This window comes from Schistocerca americana, chromosome 3, assembly GCF_021461395.2.
Source record: "Schistocerca americana isolate TAMUIC-IGC-003095 chromosome 3, iqSchAmer2.1, whole genome shotgun sequence".
Lineage (NCBI taxonomy): Eukaryota > Metazoa > Arthropoda > Insecta > Orthoptera > Acrididae > Schistocerca > Schistocerca americana.
The window spans coordinates 875,638,453-875,656,813 of record NC_060121.1 but is presented as its reverse complement, the minus strand read 5'-3'; the positions used below and the strand labels follow the sequence as shown (position 1 = coordinate 875,656,813).

At 39.0% G+C, this 18,361-nt stretch overlaps 1 protein-coding gene across 1 annotated transcript in view; it reads right to left on the bottom strand.

Annotated features, from left to right (window-relative positions):
* LOC124607060 (sodium/potassium/calcium exchanger 4-like) overlaps positions 1 to 18,361 on the bottom strand; it is a 137,050-nt gene that overhangs the window by 111,801 nt on the left and 6,888 nt on the right. Inside the window, exon 2 of the mRNA XM_047139237.1 lies at positions 677 to 788. Coding sequence (XP_046995193.1) covers positions 677 to 749 — 73 coding nt within the window. The 5' untranslated portion in view covers positions 750 to 788. The remainder of the gene's footprint in view (positions 1 to 676; positions 789 to 18,361) is intronic.

The following is an 18,361-nucleotide window of genomic DNA, read 5'->3' as shown; positions in this document are numbered from 1 at the left end:
GGTTGCTTAAGAACCAGTACCATCTGAATAGCATCCTTCCCATCATATCATCTTCTTTCAGTTACTTCTCTCCGATTTGATCAATTTACTCATAAGTCTATAACCATACTGCTCTTGCCACAGCTACCCTCCTCCTCTATTTTATCTTGCACTCCCCCCCCCCCTCCCCCCCCCCTCCCCCCCCCCCCCACCCCCTCGACCCCCATGCCCCTACTGACCCATGCATCTTATTTCATCATGTACCACACATAACCTTCCCCACCTTCACCAGGAGAGCTCACTTGTGCCATATCTCTGTTATCTCATCTCCTTCCCACTCACCTTGCTCCTCGCACTCACTTAACCTGATGCAACTCCATACCCCAGTGGGGCTGCTGGATGTAGTGCTATGATAATGCATTCATTGTGTGTGTGTGTGTGTGTGTATCAACATTACACACATTGTATAGTTCATCAGAGCAGTACTTACTGTAGAGTTAAGATTAGTTAAACAAGAAGCACTATTTGTAAAATTTAAACAGTTGTGCCATATTCTCTGTGTAGCTGCAGGCCATTATGAGCTAATTCATTCTGTGTGGCTCATTACGTTGAATACTAAACTGAATGATCAATCATCTTGACATCATAACGAGTAAGAACAAAGCCAAAACGATGTTCAACACACAAAGAAACCCACCATTTCCGTAAACGGCATCTGTTCTATATGTTGTTTGTAGCATCAGTTCCAGCAAACTGTTCTGTTCTAACATGATTGTGTTGAAGAATTTCTTCTTTAGTGGACGTTTTCCCTGTAAAATAAGAATGATGTGTCATCATCATCATCATCATCATCACATTATTATTATTGCTATTATTATGCCACCACATACTATCATTCAAGAAATGAAAGAAAAAAGTGTAATGTAAACTTCCATCTTGAAATAAAAAAAATAATATGGACAATAACATTAAACATACAACTTGTACTACTGTTGGAAGATATCTCATGTAGCAGTATACTTGCAATACTAGGCCCAAGTATATTGCACAGGCAACAATGATCCACACCATTTCAAGCAAGTCCAGTTATCAATGCAACTGTCAAGAAATTTGTACCTGCATCCAACAGAGTAATTTTTGTACAGTTCTGTCCAAAAACCATTCTGCTGGTTGTTATCCAGATATGTGGCCCAACTTGTGATGCATCAATGTCTTTATCAGATCTTTTTGCACACAAGTCAAGACAGTCATGTCTTTTAACAAATCAACTGAGATTACCATAGTGGTGGGTGATTCCACTGTTGAGGTAGTCCACAGCTGGTGCCTTGATATAGTAGGCAATTCTGTTTTAGGGACTATCAATGATTGATATGATCAGCTGGTGCATCTATGGCAGGAGGAAGAGTTCATAATAGCAAACACTCATTTGCAGTTACCTCCGTATCATCTCTACATGTGAACTTCAAACACCAACAAAAATATTAGGAATCAAATTGGCTATGTCCTTGTCAATAAATGATTCAAAATTTCTTTAAGAAGTGTGAAGGCATATCCTGATGCTGATATTAACTCTGATCTCAGTCTTTTGCTAGGAGCAATGAATATGAAGATGAAAAACTGCCACCAGTGGATAGAAGCACTCGAATTTTATTTATTCTCCATGGACAAATACAAGGATTTGTTTTGGATAGGTTACATATTGTTCATTTCCCCTTATAACATTGCGGGAAACAATTGTATACAATAGGCCTACCAATAAAAATTATGTTGCATTTTTTTGGTACATGTAAATATTATGTATACAAATGAAAGTATTCTACTCCCCTGAGAGGAATTCCTTAATACTATACAAACACTTATTGCTGAGACACTCCTTGTGTTCCATAAACTCCAAATCTGGTACCAAGACAAATCTGTAGTGAATGAAGTGAGCCAATAAAAACTAAAGGACATTGACAGCAAGAAACACTAGCCTGGGATGACAGATGAAATTCTACAACTGACCAGTCACAGAAGATCCTTCAAAAGTAAAGACCCAATAATGCACAGAGAATAGCAGAAAATAATACAGAAGTAAGTACATATGCAAAGTAACAACATCCTACAAAGGCATGTAGCAAAATATAAGAACTGAACACAAAACATGTCTCCTTCAACATGTACAAGAAAGTAAAGCAAGTAGCAGTGACACAGCAGCAGAGGAAGCGGGCCCACAAACAAAGATAACAACATCCTCCCTAGTGCTGAAGAGAACCTGGGTGACTGGAAGGAAAACATTGAAAATCACTTTTGGGACAACAGATTATATTAGTCATGGAATCTGAGAGAATGATGGTATGGATAGCACAAGAGCAGAATACAGCATCCCATAACAATATCAAATACTGGGAATGCTCCATGTCCTGGTGAAATGCCCTTTGACATACTAAAGCTGCTCAAGGATAAACAATCTCTTTCCACGTTGGTTGGTTTATTCAACAATATCACTCAAAATGGAATCGTACCAATGTCTGTACCACTTCTGAAACATCCCAGAGCATTGTGCCACGATGACTGCAGAATGGTGAGTCATGTCCTCATGTTATTCCTTAAAATACTACATTCAAAAATATACCTTGAATGTGAGGAGAGCATTGGAGACTTTCAGTTTGGATTCAGGAGTGATTTGGAGACTCAGGTGGTGTACTCTCAGGGTGGCGATTCTTCTGGAAAACCTGCAGTTCTCAGGGAATAACATTTTACCTGGAGAAATCAGGAAAAACTCAGGGAATTCAGATGCTGAACATGCTGCCCAAACAATCTGCTTTATTTCATTGAGTGCTTCACAGCCTCACTGAGTCCTTCCTACCAACATCATCTTTTCTGCATTGTGCAGGTGGGAACTCTCCGCACAATATATTCTACATTGCCATATTGCCCTGGCCACAACTTTCACTAGTCCCTGCCTGTCACCTACCTATCCCCTTCCCTGGTCCCACTCCAACACTTCACAGCCTTCTATTCCACCAATGAAACTGCTAGTCTTCATTCCCTTCCCCCCCCCCCCCCCTCTCTCTCTCTCCAAAGTACCTGACTGCACCTGGCAGCTCTACCCTGTCATCACCATTCCTTGCATGCTCCCACAAGGAGAACTACACGTTCCCCCACCCCTTTCCTGCTATACTTCCCCTTCCCCATCCCAGCCTCCATTTTACCCCCACAACCAGATATTGCTTCTCCCATCAGGCAGTAGTAGCTGTATGCAATCCAGTGTCGGCAGTCAGAGCCAGTAGTCACATGTGTGGGAGTTGTTTCATGTGAATGTGTGTGTGTTTTCTACTTTTGAAGGAGGTCTGTTGGCTGAAAGCTCAAACATATAGCAGTCTCTTTGCTGTGCCTGTCTGCAACTCAACATCTCCATACACAGAGAGTAGCAATCTATCCATGTGAGCTAACTATTTGTAGTATCGTTCTCAGAACCGATCACGGTCCTCTGGTTTGGAGCCAAGTGGAAGGCTTAAACCAGAGGCTCAGACGTTTCTGTGGAGATCTGGGGTGCAAATTTCTCGACCTCCGCTATCGGGTGGAGAAATGTAGCGTCCCCCTGAATAGGTCAGGCGTGCACTACATGCAGGAAGTGACTACAAGGGTAGCGGAGTATGTGTGGAGTGCACATGTGGGTTTTTTAGCTTAGAGAATTCCCTCCCTAGGCCCGACAAGACGCCTCCTGAGACACGGCAAGGTAGGAGTAGGCAAAATGCAACAGGGAATAACAATATTAATGTGCTAATAGTAAACTGCAGGAGTGTCTATAGAAAGGTCCCAGAACTGCTCTCTTTAATAAACGGTCACAATGCCCACATAGTACTAGGGACAGAAAGTTGGCTGAACCAGATGTAAACAGTAATAAAATTCTAAACTCAGATTGGAATGTATACCGCAGAGACAGGGTGGACAGTGAAGGGGGAGGTGTTTTTATAGCGATAAGAAGTTCAATAGTATCGAAGGAAATTGACGGAGATCCAAAATGTGAAATAATTTGGGTGAAGGTCACGGTTAAAGCAGGCTCAGACATGGCAATTGGATGTCTCTATAGGCCCCCTGGCTCAGCAGCTGTTGTGGTTGAGCACCTGAAGGACAATTTGGAAAGTATTTCAAGTAGATTTCCCTACCAAGTTATAGTTCTGGGTGGAGATTTTCATTTGCCGGATATAGACTGGGAGACTCAAATGTTCATAACGGGCGGCAGGGACAAAGAATCCAGTGAAATTTTATTAAATGCTTCATCTGAAAACTACCTTGAGCATTTAAACAGAGAACCGACTCGTGGCGATAACATATTAGACCTTCTGGTGACAAACAGACCTGAACTATTTGAAACAGTTAATGCAGAACAGGGAATCAGCGATCATAAAGCGGTTACTACATCGATGATTTCAGCCGTAAATATAAATATTAAAAAAGGTAGGAAGATTTTTCTGTTCAGCAAAAGTGATAAAAAGCAGATTTCAGAGTACCTGATAGCTCAACACAAAAGTTTTTTCTCAAGTGCAGATAGTGTTGAGGATCAGTGGACAAAGTTCAAAACCATCGTACAATATGCGTTAGATGAGTATGTGTCAAGCAAGATTGTAAGAGATGGAAAAGAGCCACCGTGGTACAACAACCGGGTTAGAAAACTGCTGCGGAAGCAAAGGGAACTTCACAGCAAACATAAACATAGTCAAAGCTTTGCAGACAAACAAAAATTACGCAAAGCGAAATGTAGTGTGAGGAGGGCTATGCGAGAGGCGCTCAATGAATTCGAAAGTAATGTTCTATGTACTGACTTGGCAGAAAATCCTAAGAAATTTTGGTCTTATGTCAAAGTGGATCAAAACAAAATGTCCAGACACTCTGTGCCCAAAATGGTACTGAAACAGGGGATGACAAACTAAAGGCCGAAATACTAAAAGTCTTTTTCCAAAGCTGTTTCACAGAGGAAGTCTGCACTGTAGTTCCTTCTCTAGATTGTTACACATATGATAAAATGGTAGATATCAAAATAGACAACAGAGGGATAGACAACCAATTAAAATCACTCAAAAGAGGAAAGGCCTCTGGACCTGATGGGATACCAGTTCGATTTTACACAGAGTACGCGAAGGAACTTGGCCCCCTTCTTGCAGCGGTGTACCGTAGGAAGAGCTTAGCGTTCCAAAGGATTGGAAAAGGGCACAGGTCATCCCCGTTTTCAAGAAGGGATGTCGAACAGATGTGCAGAACTATAGACCTATATCTCTAATGTCGATCAGTTGTAGAATTTTGGAACACGTATTATGTTCGAGTATAATGACTTTTCTGGAGACTAGAAATCTACTCTGTAGGAATCAGCATGGGTTTCAAAAAAGAAGATCGTGTGAAACCCAGCTTGCACTATTCGTCCACGAGACTCAGAGGGCCATAGACACGGGTTCCCAGGTAGATGCCGTGTTTCTTGACTTCTGCAAGGCATTTGATACAGTTCCCCACAGTCATTTAATGAACAAAGTAAGAGCATAGGGACCATCACACTAATTGTGTGATTGGATTGAAGAGTTCCTAGATAACAGAACACAGCATGTCATTCTCAATGGAGAGAAGTCTTCCGAAGTAAGAGTGATTTCAGGTGTGCCGCAGGGGAGTGTCGTAAGACCGTTGCTATTCATAATATACATAAATGACCTTGTGGATGACATCGGAAGTTCACTGAGGCTTTTTGCGGATGATACTGTGGTATATCAAGAGGTTGTAACAATGGAAAATTGTACTGAAATGCAGGAGGATCTGCAGCGAATTGATGCATGGTGCAGGGAATGGCAATTGAATCTCAATGTAGTCAAGTGTAATGTGCTGCAAATACACAGAAAGAAAGATCCCTTATCATTTAGCTACAATATAGCAGGTCAGCAACTGGAAGCAGTTAATTCCATAAATTATTTGGGAGTTCGCATTAGGAGTGATTTAAAATGGAATGATCATATAAAGTTGATCGTCGGTAAAGCAGATGCCAGACTGAGATTCATTGGAAGAATCCTAAGGAAATGCAATCCGAAAACAAAGGAAGTAGGTTACAGTACGCTTGTTCACCACTGCTTGAATACTGCTCAGCAGTGTGGGATCTGTACCAGATAGGGTTGATAGAAGAGACAGAGAAGATCCAACGGAGAGCAGTGCGCTTTGTTACAGGATCATTTAGTAATCGTGAAAGCGTTAGTGAGATGATTGATAAACTCCAGTGGAAGAATCTGCAGGAGAGATGCTCAGTAGCTCGGTACGGGCTTTTGGTGAAGTTTGGAGAACATACCTTCACCAAGGAGTCAAGCAGTATATTGCTCCCTCCTACGTATATCTTGTGAAGAGACCATGAGGATAAAATCAGACAGATTAGAGCCCACACAGAGGCATACCAACAATCCTTCTTTCCATGAACGATACGAGACTGGAATAGAATGGAGAACCGATAGAGGTACTCAAGGTACCCCCCACCACACACCGTCAGGTGGCTTGCGGAGTATGAATGTAGATGTAGATGTAGATTTCATAATATTCTAATCTAATTAATATGCAACATCAAAAGCAAGGGCCGCTTCACAACCTGCTGAAGCACAACCAAATTTACTTCTAAATCTGTCGATGATTCTCCATTTGAGGTAACGTGATGCATCCTCCAACCAAAAGATCCTCAGTTCATTAACAAATTTCATTTTGCACCCCAAATAAACATACTTTTGATAATAAACATAGATGTGGTACTGAGTCTAATGCTTTTCAGAAATTGAGAAATGACAAGCTTTCAGGACCTCGTGTGAGAAAAGTGTGTATTGAGTTTCCTGTGATCAGAGTTTTTGGAGTCCATGCAGGTTGGTATGAAGATGTCACCCTGTTTGAGATACCTCACTCTAGTTATATTTGGCTCAGAATATGTTCTAAGATGCTGCAACAAGTGGAGGGCAAAAATACTGGATGGTAGTTTTGTGGATCACTTCTGCTCCCCTTCTTGCAGATGTGCTTTCTTCCAACTGGGCACAGTTCTTTCTTCAAGGGATCTATAGTAGATCATAGCTAAAAGAGAGACCAACTCAGCTGCAGATTCAGTGTATAATCCAATAGGGATTCCATTGTGACCTGGAGCTTTGTTCAGTTTCAGCATCTCCAGCTGTTTCTCAATGCTCCTGTCACTAGTATCTATGTGACTCATCTTTGCAGTGGTGTGAGGATTAAATTGTATCAATAGCGCTGGATTTTCATTTGTAAAGAAACTTTTGAAAATCAAATTCAGCATTTTTTCTATCACTTTGAGGCACTCAATTTCAGTAGCAGCCTCATCTATAAGTGTCTGGACCCTAACTTTGGTATTATTGAAGCCTGTACATGTGATCAGAATTGCTTTCGATTTTGTGAGAGAGCATGTGATGAAATTATGATATGGCAGTTACTGAAGACTTCAAGCATTGTGCTATTATCAGCCTAAAAAGTTTCATTTATCATCTCCCGGTCTCTAGCCCCATGCTTTGTTTTACACCCATTATACAGTAGTAATGCATTTAGTAACATTTTGCAGGACATCTTGTCATGCCCTTGACGTAAAAAAGTGTAAATTTTCTAATTGATTGTTGGACGAATTGAGTCTTATCCAATTGTAATACAATTGGGTAACTTATGTACTAGTAAATTTAGGTCTTTTTTAAGGTTTTCTGTTACATTTGGAGGTGAGTCTGGCGGTCAATAGAAATATCTGATTTCAGGTTTATGTCCCTCCTTGATACTGTGTCTTGCCCATACAATCTTGCATGCAGTTTCAAGCTGGTGTCTAACAGCGATGTTACAATAAAAGTGTTGCAAAATACTGTGGGTGGGATTCTAATAAACTGAAAATGTAGGTTGCATATATATCAGTCTGTCTTGAGCAAACACTTTTGTCTGTGTTATGATCAATTGATGCTCCTTCTATGAACAACTAGGACATTTTTAGCCTAAGGAGGAATATCTGTGGCACATGAGGAGTGTACTTATAGCGCAGTTGCTTGTGAAGTGCCCCTTACAGCAGAGATCCCATTTTAAACACTGTTGTGCCTTGTAGTAAATGTTCAGCTATAATCCCTTCATTCTGTGTGTCTAACCCATATCTAAGAGCATGGTACATAGGTTAATATACAGGAGAGATATGGTGCTGTCCCCTGGTGCTAGTTAAGATATTTATTTTGACAACATTTCATCTACCGCAATTGAGAAATGAAGAAATTTTAAAAAATATTGGGGAAATTGAAAGCCATTTATCATTTTCTATTTGGAAAAGAGTGCATCATAAATATCAAGTTTCATGAGATTATAAAAAAATATCATCACATAGAATCCAAAATTATGTAACAATTGCATCAGTAGACATGTCGTCAAGAAATAACATTTCAAACTGAAAGTACATATATTAAGCACATATGAGTACAAAAGTACAGATGTAGCTAAAATGTGTTCCTTAGTTGAGAGTGTTTGTGTTTATGTAAATATAGAATGTTATAGAAAATTCTAGTATTCCATAAATTAGTCAGTCCCAGAAATTACAGATCTTAACTGATAAACAATTGATATATTTTAAAATTATATTTTATTTCTGGTTTTAATTTTTTTATCACTGTAATAATTTATACACCATGCAAGACCAATATAGACTTTGTCTACTGTGTTTTTCATTTTACTTCATTTTGTACAATTATGTGATTGACAACTATGTGGAGGCTCGCAGCAGTGACATGTAACAAGCTTACAACACAAACATACTTTGTGGCTACTGTATCTCAGTTTGGTATGAACAGTAGTTCTGTTAACATGATGATTCTGCCAGCATTGTGGCCTAGATTGCAACATATTTTAAATATATGCGACAGTGCCAAGCTGATTTTGTGTTAATTTTTTGACAATTTCACAATGGCTTCATTTTATTAGGACACGTTTTAACCCTAAAGTGGCCACGCCTGTGTATAAAGTGCGCCAACACTGCTTAATGCTTCGAACACATCATTACTGTCTCTTTAACACCTGTCCTTGGGAACAGAGAGTTATACTGAAAATTTATTTCATTATTGTTTAATAAAACAGTAGTTTAGCTCATATGATGTAAGTTTATTTTCACCTTGTTTAAATAAACTGAGATTAAACTGTGATTTTGATCATACATGACTCACCTTGGCAACATAAATGAAGCTATTCTATACATATGTACAAAGTGCACCGTGCACCCACTCGTGTTATGAAAAATGGTGCGCCTGCTCAAGGGTTAAAACAGGTATTGCCTCATCATGTTTTCAACATGTATGAAAGTAATACTTTTCATTATGGTATATTTTATAGTTTCAAGATGTAGACTGTTCACTAGTTATTTTGGTTTTTCAATGTTTTGCCGCAGATTTGAAGATTGTCTGGCAGTCTAAGGACCAAAATGTTTTGTCATCATAGACAGAAATAAAAGAAATTTATTCTCCTTCAGTGTACTGACCTGCTGATAGGATAGCTGGCATACTTGTCCTACTGCATCTTCATCTGAGGAACTGCAGTATGGTCAAAAAATATTTATTCTACAGAAGTGTGTGGCAAGAAAAAAAAAATCATATAGGAGACAGTTCTTTCTAGGAGTACACATGAGAAAACTTGTTAGCAGAATGCGGAGTGTTCAAAAACAAAACAGGTGGTGTAATCAGACCAATCCTTACTAAATTGAGGGTTAGTAAGTTCTTCCATGAGCCCTCAACTCAAAATTCTTACTTGGTGGCACTGAAATTCCTGGGAAACTAAAACTGTGTCTCAAACTGGGACTCAAACCTGGGACTTTTACCCTTGGTGATCAAGTGCTCTACTGACTGAGCTATGCAAGTACAGCTCACAACCCTGCCTCACAGCTTAGTTCTGCCAGTAACTCCCTGCTGCCTTCCAAACTCCACAGTTCTCCTGCATACCTTGTGGGACTATCAGTCCCAGAAGAGAGAACATTGCATAGAAATGGCTCAGCTACGGGCTACGGCATTGTTTCCAGAATGAATTTTCACTCTACACCCGAATGTGTGCCAGTTTGAAATTCCTGGCAGATTAGAATTGGTTGTCAGACAATGATTTGATCCTGGGACCTTTGCATTTTCCATGCAGAGCTTCTGTGGTTTGCCCCATCCACCTGAATTTAACTCACTAGCAAAGTATTTGGTATCCCCTTAAAAAACATGTTGGTCTCCTTGGACCATCGTATATGGTGCAAGTGCTCATGTGACCCTCCACTGTTGATCTGAGTCACAGCACTGAAGTGTCCTGTATCTATCTGTTGGCTCACGGACACAAGGTGTGACAGAATGGCAGACATGGACTATTGTATTTGGACATGCCTGTGACCACTTTGTGAATGAAGACACCAGAATGGTCAGAGAAGGTGAGAAATAAATAGGCTATGGGTGTATTGGTAGAATAGAATGCTGTGTAATACTGGAATGGGAACAGGGAAGGGTGAAGGACAGTGACAGTGGTTAATGAAGGATTAGGCCAGGAGGACTACAGGAATATACACTATATTACTAAAAAATCCAGAGGTATGTGTATCATGTCTGAAATCAGCAACTCTGATAATAAAATTAAAACAATTTGGAATATTATTAAAAGAGAAACAGGTCAACCAAGAGCACAGGAAGACAGTATTACCATCAAATTGAATGAAAACTTTACGACCAAAAAGTCAGAAGTTGAAAATATTTTTAATAATCATTTTCTAAATGTTGTGGATATAGTAGGATCCAGGTGTTCATTAGAAGATGCTAGGCTGTTAATGGAAGAGGCCATACCTATGCAATTTGATACAATTGAACTCACCCACTTCTCCCTCTGAAATTAGGAAAATAATAAACTCGCTTAAAAGCAAAAACTCACATGGAATTGATGGCATTTCCAGCAAAATACTAAAAGCTTGTTCTCAACAGATAAGTAAGATTCTCAGCCACCTGTGTAATAGCTCTCTGAAACAGGGCATTTTCTCTGATAGACTGAAATATGCTATTGTTATACCTTTGCATAAAAAGGGGGATAGATCTGATGTCAACAATTACCGTCCAATCTCCCTTCTAACAGCTTTATCCAAAGTTTTTGAGAAAGTAATGTATTCAAGAGTAGCTTCACATATCTGTAACAATGAAGTACTAACAAAATGTCAGTTCGGTTTCCAGAAAGGTTTTTCAACAGAAAATGCCATATATGCTTTCACCAATCAAATTTTGAATGATCTGAATAACCGAACACCACCCATTGGGATTTTTTGTGATCTCTCAAAGGCTTTTGATTGTGTAAATCATGAAATTCTGCTAGACAAGCTCAAGTATTGTGGCATGAGTGGGACAGTGCACAAATGGTTTAATTCGTACCTAACTAGAAGAGTGCAAAAAGTTGAAATAAGTAGTTCTCATAATATGCAAAGATCAGCACGTTCCTCAAACTGGGGAACTATCAAGAATGGGGTTCCACAAGGGTCAGTCTTGGGTCCTTTGTTGTTCTTAATATATATTAATGACTTGCCATTCTTAATTCATGAAGAGGCAAAGTTAGTTCTCTTTGCTGATGATACAAGTATAGTAATCACACCTGACAAACAAGAATTAACTGATGAAATTGTCAATACTGTCTTTCAGAAAATTACTAAGTGGTTCCTTGTAAATGGACTCTCACTGAATTTTGATAAGACACAGTACATACAGTTCCGTACAGTGAATGGTATGACGCCATTAATAAATACAGACCTTAATCAGAAGCATATAGCTAAGGTAGAATATTCCAAATTTTTAGGTGTGGCCATTGATGAGAGATTAAATTGGAAGAAACACATTGATGATCTGCTGAAACGTTTGAGTTCAGCTACTTATGCAATAAGGGTCATTGCAAATTTTGGTGATAAACATCTTAGTAAATTAGCTTACTATGCCTATTTTCACTCGTTGCTTTCATGTGGCATCATATTTTGGGGTAATTCATCACTGAGGAATAAAGTATTTATTGCACAAAAGCGTATAATCAGAATAATAGCTGGAGTCCACCCAAGATCATCCTGCAGACATTTATTTAAGGATCTAGGGATATTCACAGTAGCTTCTCAGTATATATACTCTCTTATGAAATTTGTTATTAACAACCAAACCCAATTCAAAAGTAATAGCAGTGTGCATAACTACAATACTAGGAGAAAGGATTATCTTCACTATTCAAGATTAACTCTAACTTTGGCACACAAAAGGGTGAATTATACTGGCACTAAAGTCTTTGGTCACTTACTAAATAGTATCAAAAGTCTGACAGATAACCAACAAGTATTTAAGAAGAAATTAAAAGAATTTCTGAATGACAACTCCTTCTACTCCGTAGAGGAATTTTTAGATATAAATTAAAAAAATATAAAAAACACAAAAAAATGAAAAAGTTGTTATATTAACTTAAGTATGTTGTTAAATTAACTTAATTATGTCATGTATTGGAAAATGTGACTCGTTCCACATCATTACGAAATATCGTATTCATGATCCATGGAACTAGTATTAATCTAATCTAATCTAATCTATGTGATCAAAAGTATCTGGACACCTGGCTGAAAAAGAACTTACAAGTTTGTGGCACCATCCATCAGTAATGCTGGAATTCAATATGAATGATGACAGCTTCCACTCTTGCAGGCATACATTCAATCAGGTACTAGAAGATTTCTTGGGGAATGGCAGCCCATTCTTCAAGGAGTGCTGCACTGAGAAGAGGTAACAATGTCGGTCAGTGAGGCCTGGCATGAAGTCGGCATTCCGAAACATCCCAAAGGTGTTCTATAGGATTCAGGTCAGGACTCTGTGTAGGACAGTCAATTACAGGGATGTTATTGTCGTGTAACCACTCCGCCACAGGTTGTGCATTATGAACAGGTGCTCAATAGTGTTGAAAGATGCAATTACCATCCCCAAATTGCTCTTCAAGAGTGTGAAGCAAGTAGGTGCTTAAAACATCAATGTAGGCCCATGCTGTGATAGTGCCATGCACAACAACAATGAGTGCAAGCTCCCTCCATGAAAAACATGACCCCACGATAACACCACTGCCTCCAATTTTACTGTTGGCACGACACACACTGGCAGATGATGTTCATCGGGCATTCACCATACCCACACCCTGCCATCGGATCGCCACCTTGTGTACAGTGATTCACCACTGCAAACATTTTACCACTGTTCAATAATCCAATGTTTACACTCCTTACACCGATCAAAGCGTTGTTTGGCATTTACCGGTGTGATGTGTGGTTTGTGACCGTGACCTTGAAATCCAACTTTAGTCACCTCCCACCTAACTGTTGTAGTACTTGCAGTGGATCCTGATGCAGTTTAGAATTCCTGTGTGATGGTCTGGGTAAATATCTGCCTATTACACATAATGACCCTCTTCAACTGTCGGCAGTCTCTGTCAGTCAACAGATGAGATCGTCGTGTACACTTTTGTGCTGTACATGTCCCTTAACATTTCCACTTCACTATCACGTCAGAAACAGTGGACCTAGGGATGTTTAGGAGTGTGGAAATCTCCATACAGATGTATGACACAAGTGACATCCAATCACCTGACAATGTTTGAAGTCCATGAGTTCTGCGGAGTGCCCCACACTGTTCTCTCATGATGTCTAAGACTACTGAGGTTACTGATATAGATTACCTGGCAGTAGGTGGCAGCACAATGCACCTAATAGGAAAAACGTATGTTTTTGGGGGTGTCCGGATAATTTTCATAACATAGTGTAGGATATATTTCAGGGAGAGTGTAATTCAGAAAATCTAGTGTTGTTGAGTATGCAACCAAACACAATGTTCTTCGTTTCAGTGACTATTCCACAGCATGATCCATCTGGATGCTTCCTACCAACACAATCTTTTCTTTATTGCATATGTAGGACTCACTTTGCAATGTATCATACATTCCCATAACCCTCCTGGCCTCAAATTTCATTAGTCACTGTCTTTCACTCACCTACCCACTTCCCTGTTCCCACTCCAGCCACACAGCCTTCCTCTGCCCTGCACTCCACCTAACCTCCCAACTCTCGTCAGCCAGAGACAGTGCTCATGTGAGTATCAGTTGAATTTGTGTGTATGTGTGTGTTTTTATTCTAATTCAGAAGAAGGAGTTTTGGTCGAAAGCTTATGTGTTTCGCAGTCTTTTTGTTGTGTCTGTCTGCTACTCGATATCTCTGCTATATGGTTCATAGCAATCTATCCATTTTGTAATATTGTCATTATTCCATCCTGGATTTCCACTGTTTGATGATAACAATCAGTTTCAGATCTGAGAGGAATTGCTGCTGCCAGTGAATGTAGGTTCACTTTAACCAGTTAGTGAGTAAAGGTTGTGAAGGTGGCTGCACGCAGTTGACATTTGGAGTTGATTGCCTCATGAAAGGCTGTTCCTCACAGTGGCACATAAATCTGCTCATTGTCAGTGGGCCAAAAGACACAGAAAGTGGGCAGCGGCTGACTGGAAGTGTGGGCGGTGGTCTGACGAGTCTTAATGTTGCTTCCTTTCATACAGTGCAATACAATGAGAGCATTGAAGACCAATCCACAGTGTGTAGATGGTAAATGTCAGGCCACAGATTGTTTTGTGATATTACTCCCATAGAAAATGTCAGACTATTTGGAACGCTGGGAGAAACATATCAGTCAACATTTGTGCATTTGGTATTTGTAAGCGGAGCTTCAGCTGGATCCAGCACATATAAAGAAACATGGGCTCTCTTTGTTGCCGAACCAAGACTGTTATTGGGACTGGAGACAGCGTTAAATGGTATTAGCATTACGTGGATCTGATGATAGTTTTTTGTTTCCAGTGTGCGTATTATCAAATTTTAATCCAAAGTATTTCACACATCTCTTCTACATACATATCCTCATATTTTATGCCGAAGTTGAGTGGAAAGCTGTTGCAAGTTCACAACTGCCTATAGTAAGTTTATTCAGTGTTTAAGACAGTGAATTGTTAGTAAACTTTTATTAATCCCCAAGAAATTTTTGTTAATACCTCCTTCTAGAACCATAGTTAATTTGTTATTTTTGCAATTTGTGTGCCATTCACAAACAAAACAAACTTAGTCTCTGGTAGCATCCATTGTTAAATGGTCAATAATATTGAAAAGAAAGGTCAGAGATGTATTATGGAAACGTCAGGAATGCTATATGCAATAATTTTCCATTTGGATGAAAACTGATATCATAGTGTAAGACTCTTCGCATTGACACCATTCATATTGGGGAGATAGATATAACTGGAGCCATTTTGCAGAATTTTATGAGACACCATTTTCCCCGCCATGAATAATAAAAAGAAAACTTCTTAGTTTCTAAAGCAATTGTCCCACATTTATATCTATTTTCTATTACCCTTCATTTCATCTAAAAATGTCATGATAAACGTCCTTTTAACCTTTTTCTCTCTATTCAGGCTGCTCTAGATTTTTTATTTATTTATTTCCATATGACCGGTTACCCTTATCATGAAGAAATCAAAATCTCATTGCTAGATTATTATCTCCACCCAACAATTCGCATCAGGCTAATAAACTGAATCATTTACCTCATGTAACCACTTCATGTACTACAAACACACTAATGAGAGGAAGGAAACAGCCACTTGTTGGAGCACTTCTCTTATCTGCCAAACCAAAACTCTGTGTGTCTTTATTAAAATGATTGCCACAAAGCTCTTCAAATTGAGGCAGTCTACAATGATGTCACCTAATATTCTACTCCAATTATTGTACACACTAGACTAGAACAGTAAGAAGGCATCATGTCAATAATGCTTCTTGGGAATTGACTACCCCACAAGTTAATGCTTCATTTCACGCTTTTTATAAATGTAATCATTTTCATGTGCAGTATTGTTCAGGAATGCAGGAAAAATATTTAACTTATATTTTTTTGAAAAATGATTTTGTTTGTAACTTTGCTTATCTGCAAAACTGAAATTATCATGTTTACCAATACTGATTTAGAGCTGCACCAGTTCCAAGAAGAAAAGCAATTGGCTATGTTAAACTCTGACTGACAGGAGAAAAAATTCAGTTCACACTTTGTTTTGCAGATGTGCAAAGCAGTGTGTGAAGGTTGACATCTGAGCTGCTCACAATGGGAGTTACACTGCAAGTCTTGTGTCCACATAGAAATATTTTGATGGACCGTTCATTTACATTTATCATCCATGTCATGTACATCTACATCCATAACCAGCAAACCACTGTGAATTTCCTGGCATGGGGTACTTCCTGTCATGCCAGTTACTGGGGTTTCTTCCCGTTCCATTCACCATTTGTGTGTGGAGCATGGGAAGAATAATTGTTTAAAGATCTCTGTACATGCTGTAATTAATCTAATCTTGTCCTCATGGTCCCTGTGGGAGCACTCATATTGGCTGTAGTATATTTCTAGATTAATCATTTAAAGCTGGCTATTCAAAATTCATAAGTAGGCGTTCTTGGAATAGTCTGTGTCTATCTCCAAAAATCTGCCCATTCACTTTCTTCAGCAACTCCATGACACTATCCCATGGTTCAAACAACACTGTGACCATTTGCACTGCCCTTTTCTGTGTATGTTCAGTATCCCCTGGTAGTCTGTTTATGGGTCCCAAAAACTACAGCAATGTTCTAGTGTGGTCATATGTGTGTTTTATAAGTTATCTTCTTTGTTGACTGATGGCACTTCCTTAATATTCTACCAGTGAGCCAAAGTCTTCCACCTGCTTTATCCATAACTGAGCTTGAGCCATTTCATATGCCTACAAATTATTATACACATGTATCTGTGTAGATGATCAGTTCCAACTGTGACTTGTTGTAGTCATAAGATACTATGTTTATTTCTTTTGTGAAGTGCAAAGTTTTACATTTTTGAAAATTTAAAGCAATTGTCCGTCTTTGCACCACTTTGAAATCGTATCAAGGTAACACTGAATATTTGTGCAGCTCCTTTCAGACAGTACTTCATTATAGATAACTGAATCATCTGCGAAAAGTCTGAGATTACTATTAATATTGTCTTAAAGACCGTTAACATACAACATGAACAGCAAGAGTCCCATCACATTTCCCAGGGCCACACCCACGTTTACTTCTACATCTGTAAATGGCTTCCCATTTGAGGTAATTTGCAGCGTCCTCCCTATCAAAAAAATCCTCAGTGCAGTCACAAATCTCACATGGTTTCTCCTATGATTATACTTTTGATAATAAATGTATATGTGGTACTGTGTCAAATGATTTCCGGTAAGTCAGAAATACTGCATCTACTTGATTGGCTTTCAGGAGGTCGTGTGAGAAAAGTGAGAGTTGTATTTTATGTAATTAATGTTTTGGAATCCATGTTGGTTGACATGTTGAGCTCATTCTACCTGATATATCTCATTGCATTTGAGCTCAGAATATGTTCTAAGATTCTACAGCAAATGGGTGTTGAGGATGATGGATGGTACTTTTGCAGATCACTTCTGCTCCCCTTCTTGTAGATGGGTGTGACTTGTGCTTTCTTCTAATTACTGGGTGTGGTTTTTTGTTTGAGGGATCTATGGTAGATTATAGTTAAAAGACGGTCTAACACAGCCACAAATTCAGTATAGAACCTGATAGGGATTCCATTGGGCCCTGGAGCTTTGTCCAGTTTTATGTATTTCAGCTGTTTCTCAACACTATTGACACTAATGTCTATAACACTCATTTCTGCAGTACTGTGAGAATTAAACTGCAGCAGTACATCTGGATTTTAATTTGTAGAGGGACTTTGAAAATCAATTTCAGCATTTTTACTTTTGCTTTGAAACCCTCAATTTTAGTACCTGGACACTAACTTTGATACCATTAAAGCCTGTACATGTAACCAGCATTTCTTCAGGCTCTGTGAGAGATTCTTAGATAATATTCTGGTATGATAGATGTTGAAGGCTTCATGCATTGACCACTTGACAACCAGATAAATTTCATTCAACATCTCCCTATCTCTAACCCTACGCTTTTTTTCCCACCTATTATGCAGTAGTCTCTCTTTCCTTAGAAATTTCTTTACGATGTCTGGGTACCATATCGGGTCTCTCCCATCATGAAATATTCAACTAGGTATATAATCTATTGAGTGCATCGTTAAGCATTCTTTTAAACCTGAGCTACAGTTCTTCTACATGCTCCCCTTCTTAGGTAAATATTTCAAGTTTCTTATTGGGACATAACACTACTGCCTCTTTATCTAGTTTGCTGAAAAAATTAAACATACTAGACTTGTTTTAGTTGCCCTTTGTTCATTGGTAATAATTGGTGCTACAACTGATGATACCATTTTCAATGTGGACTTCCTCA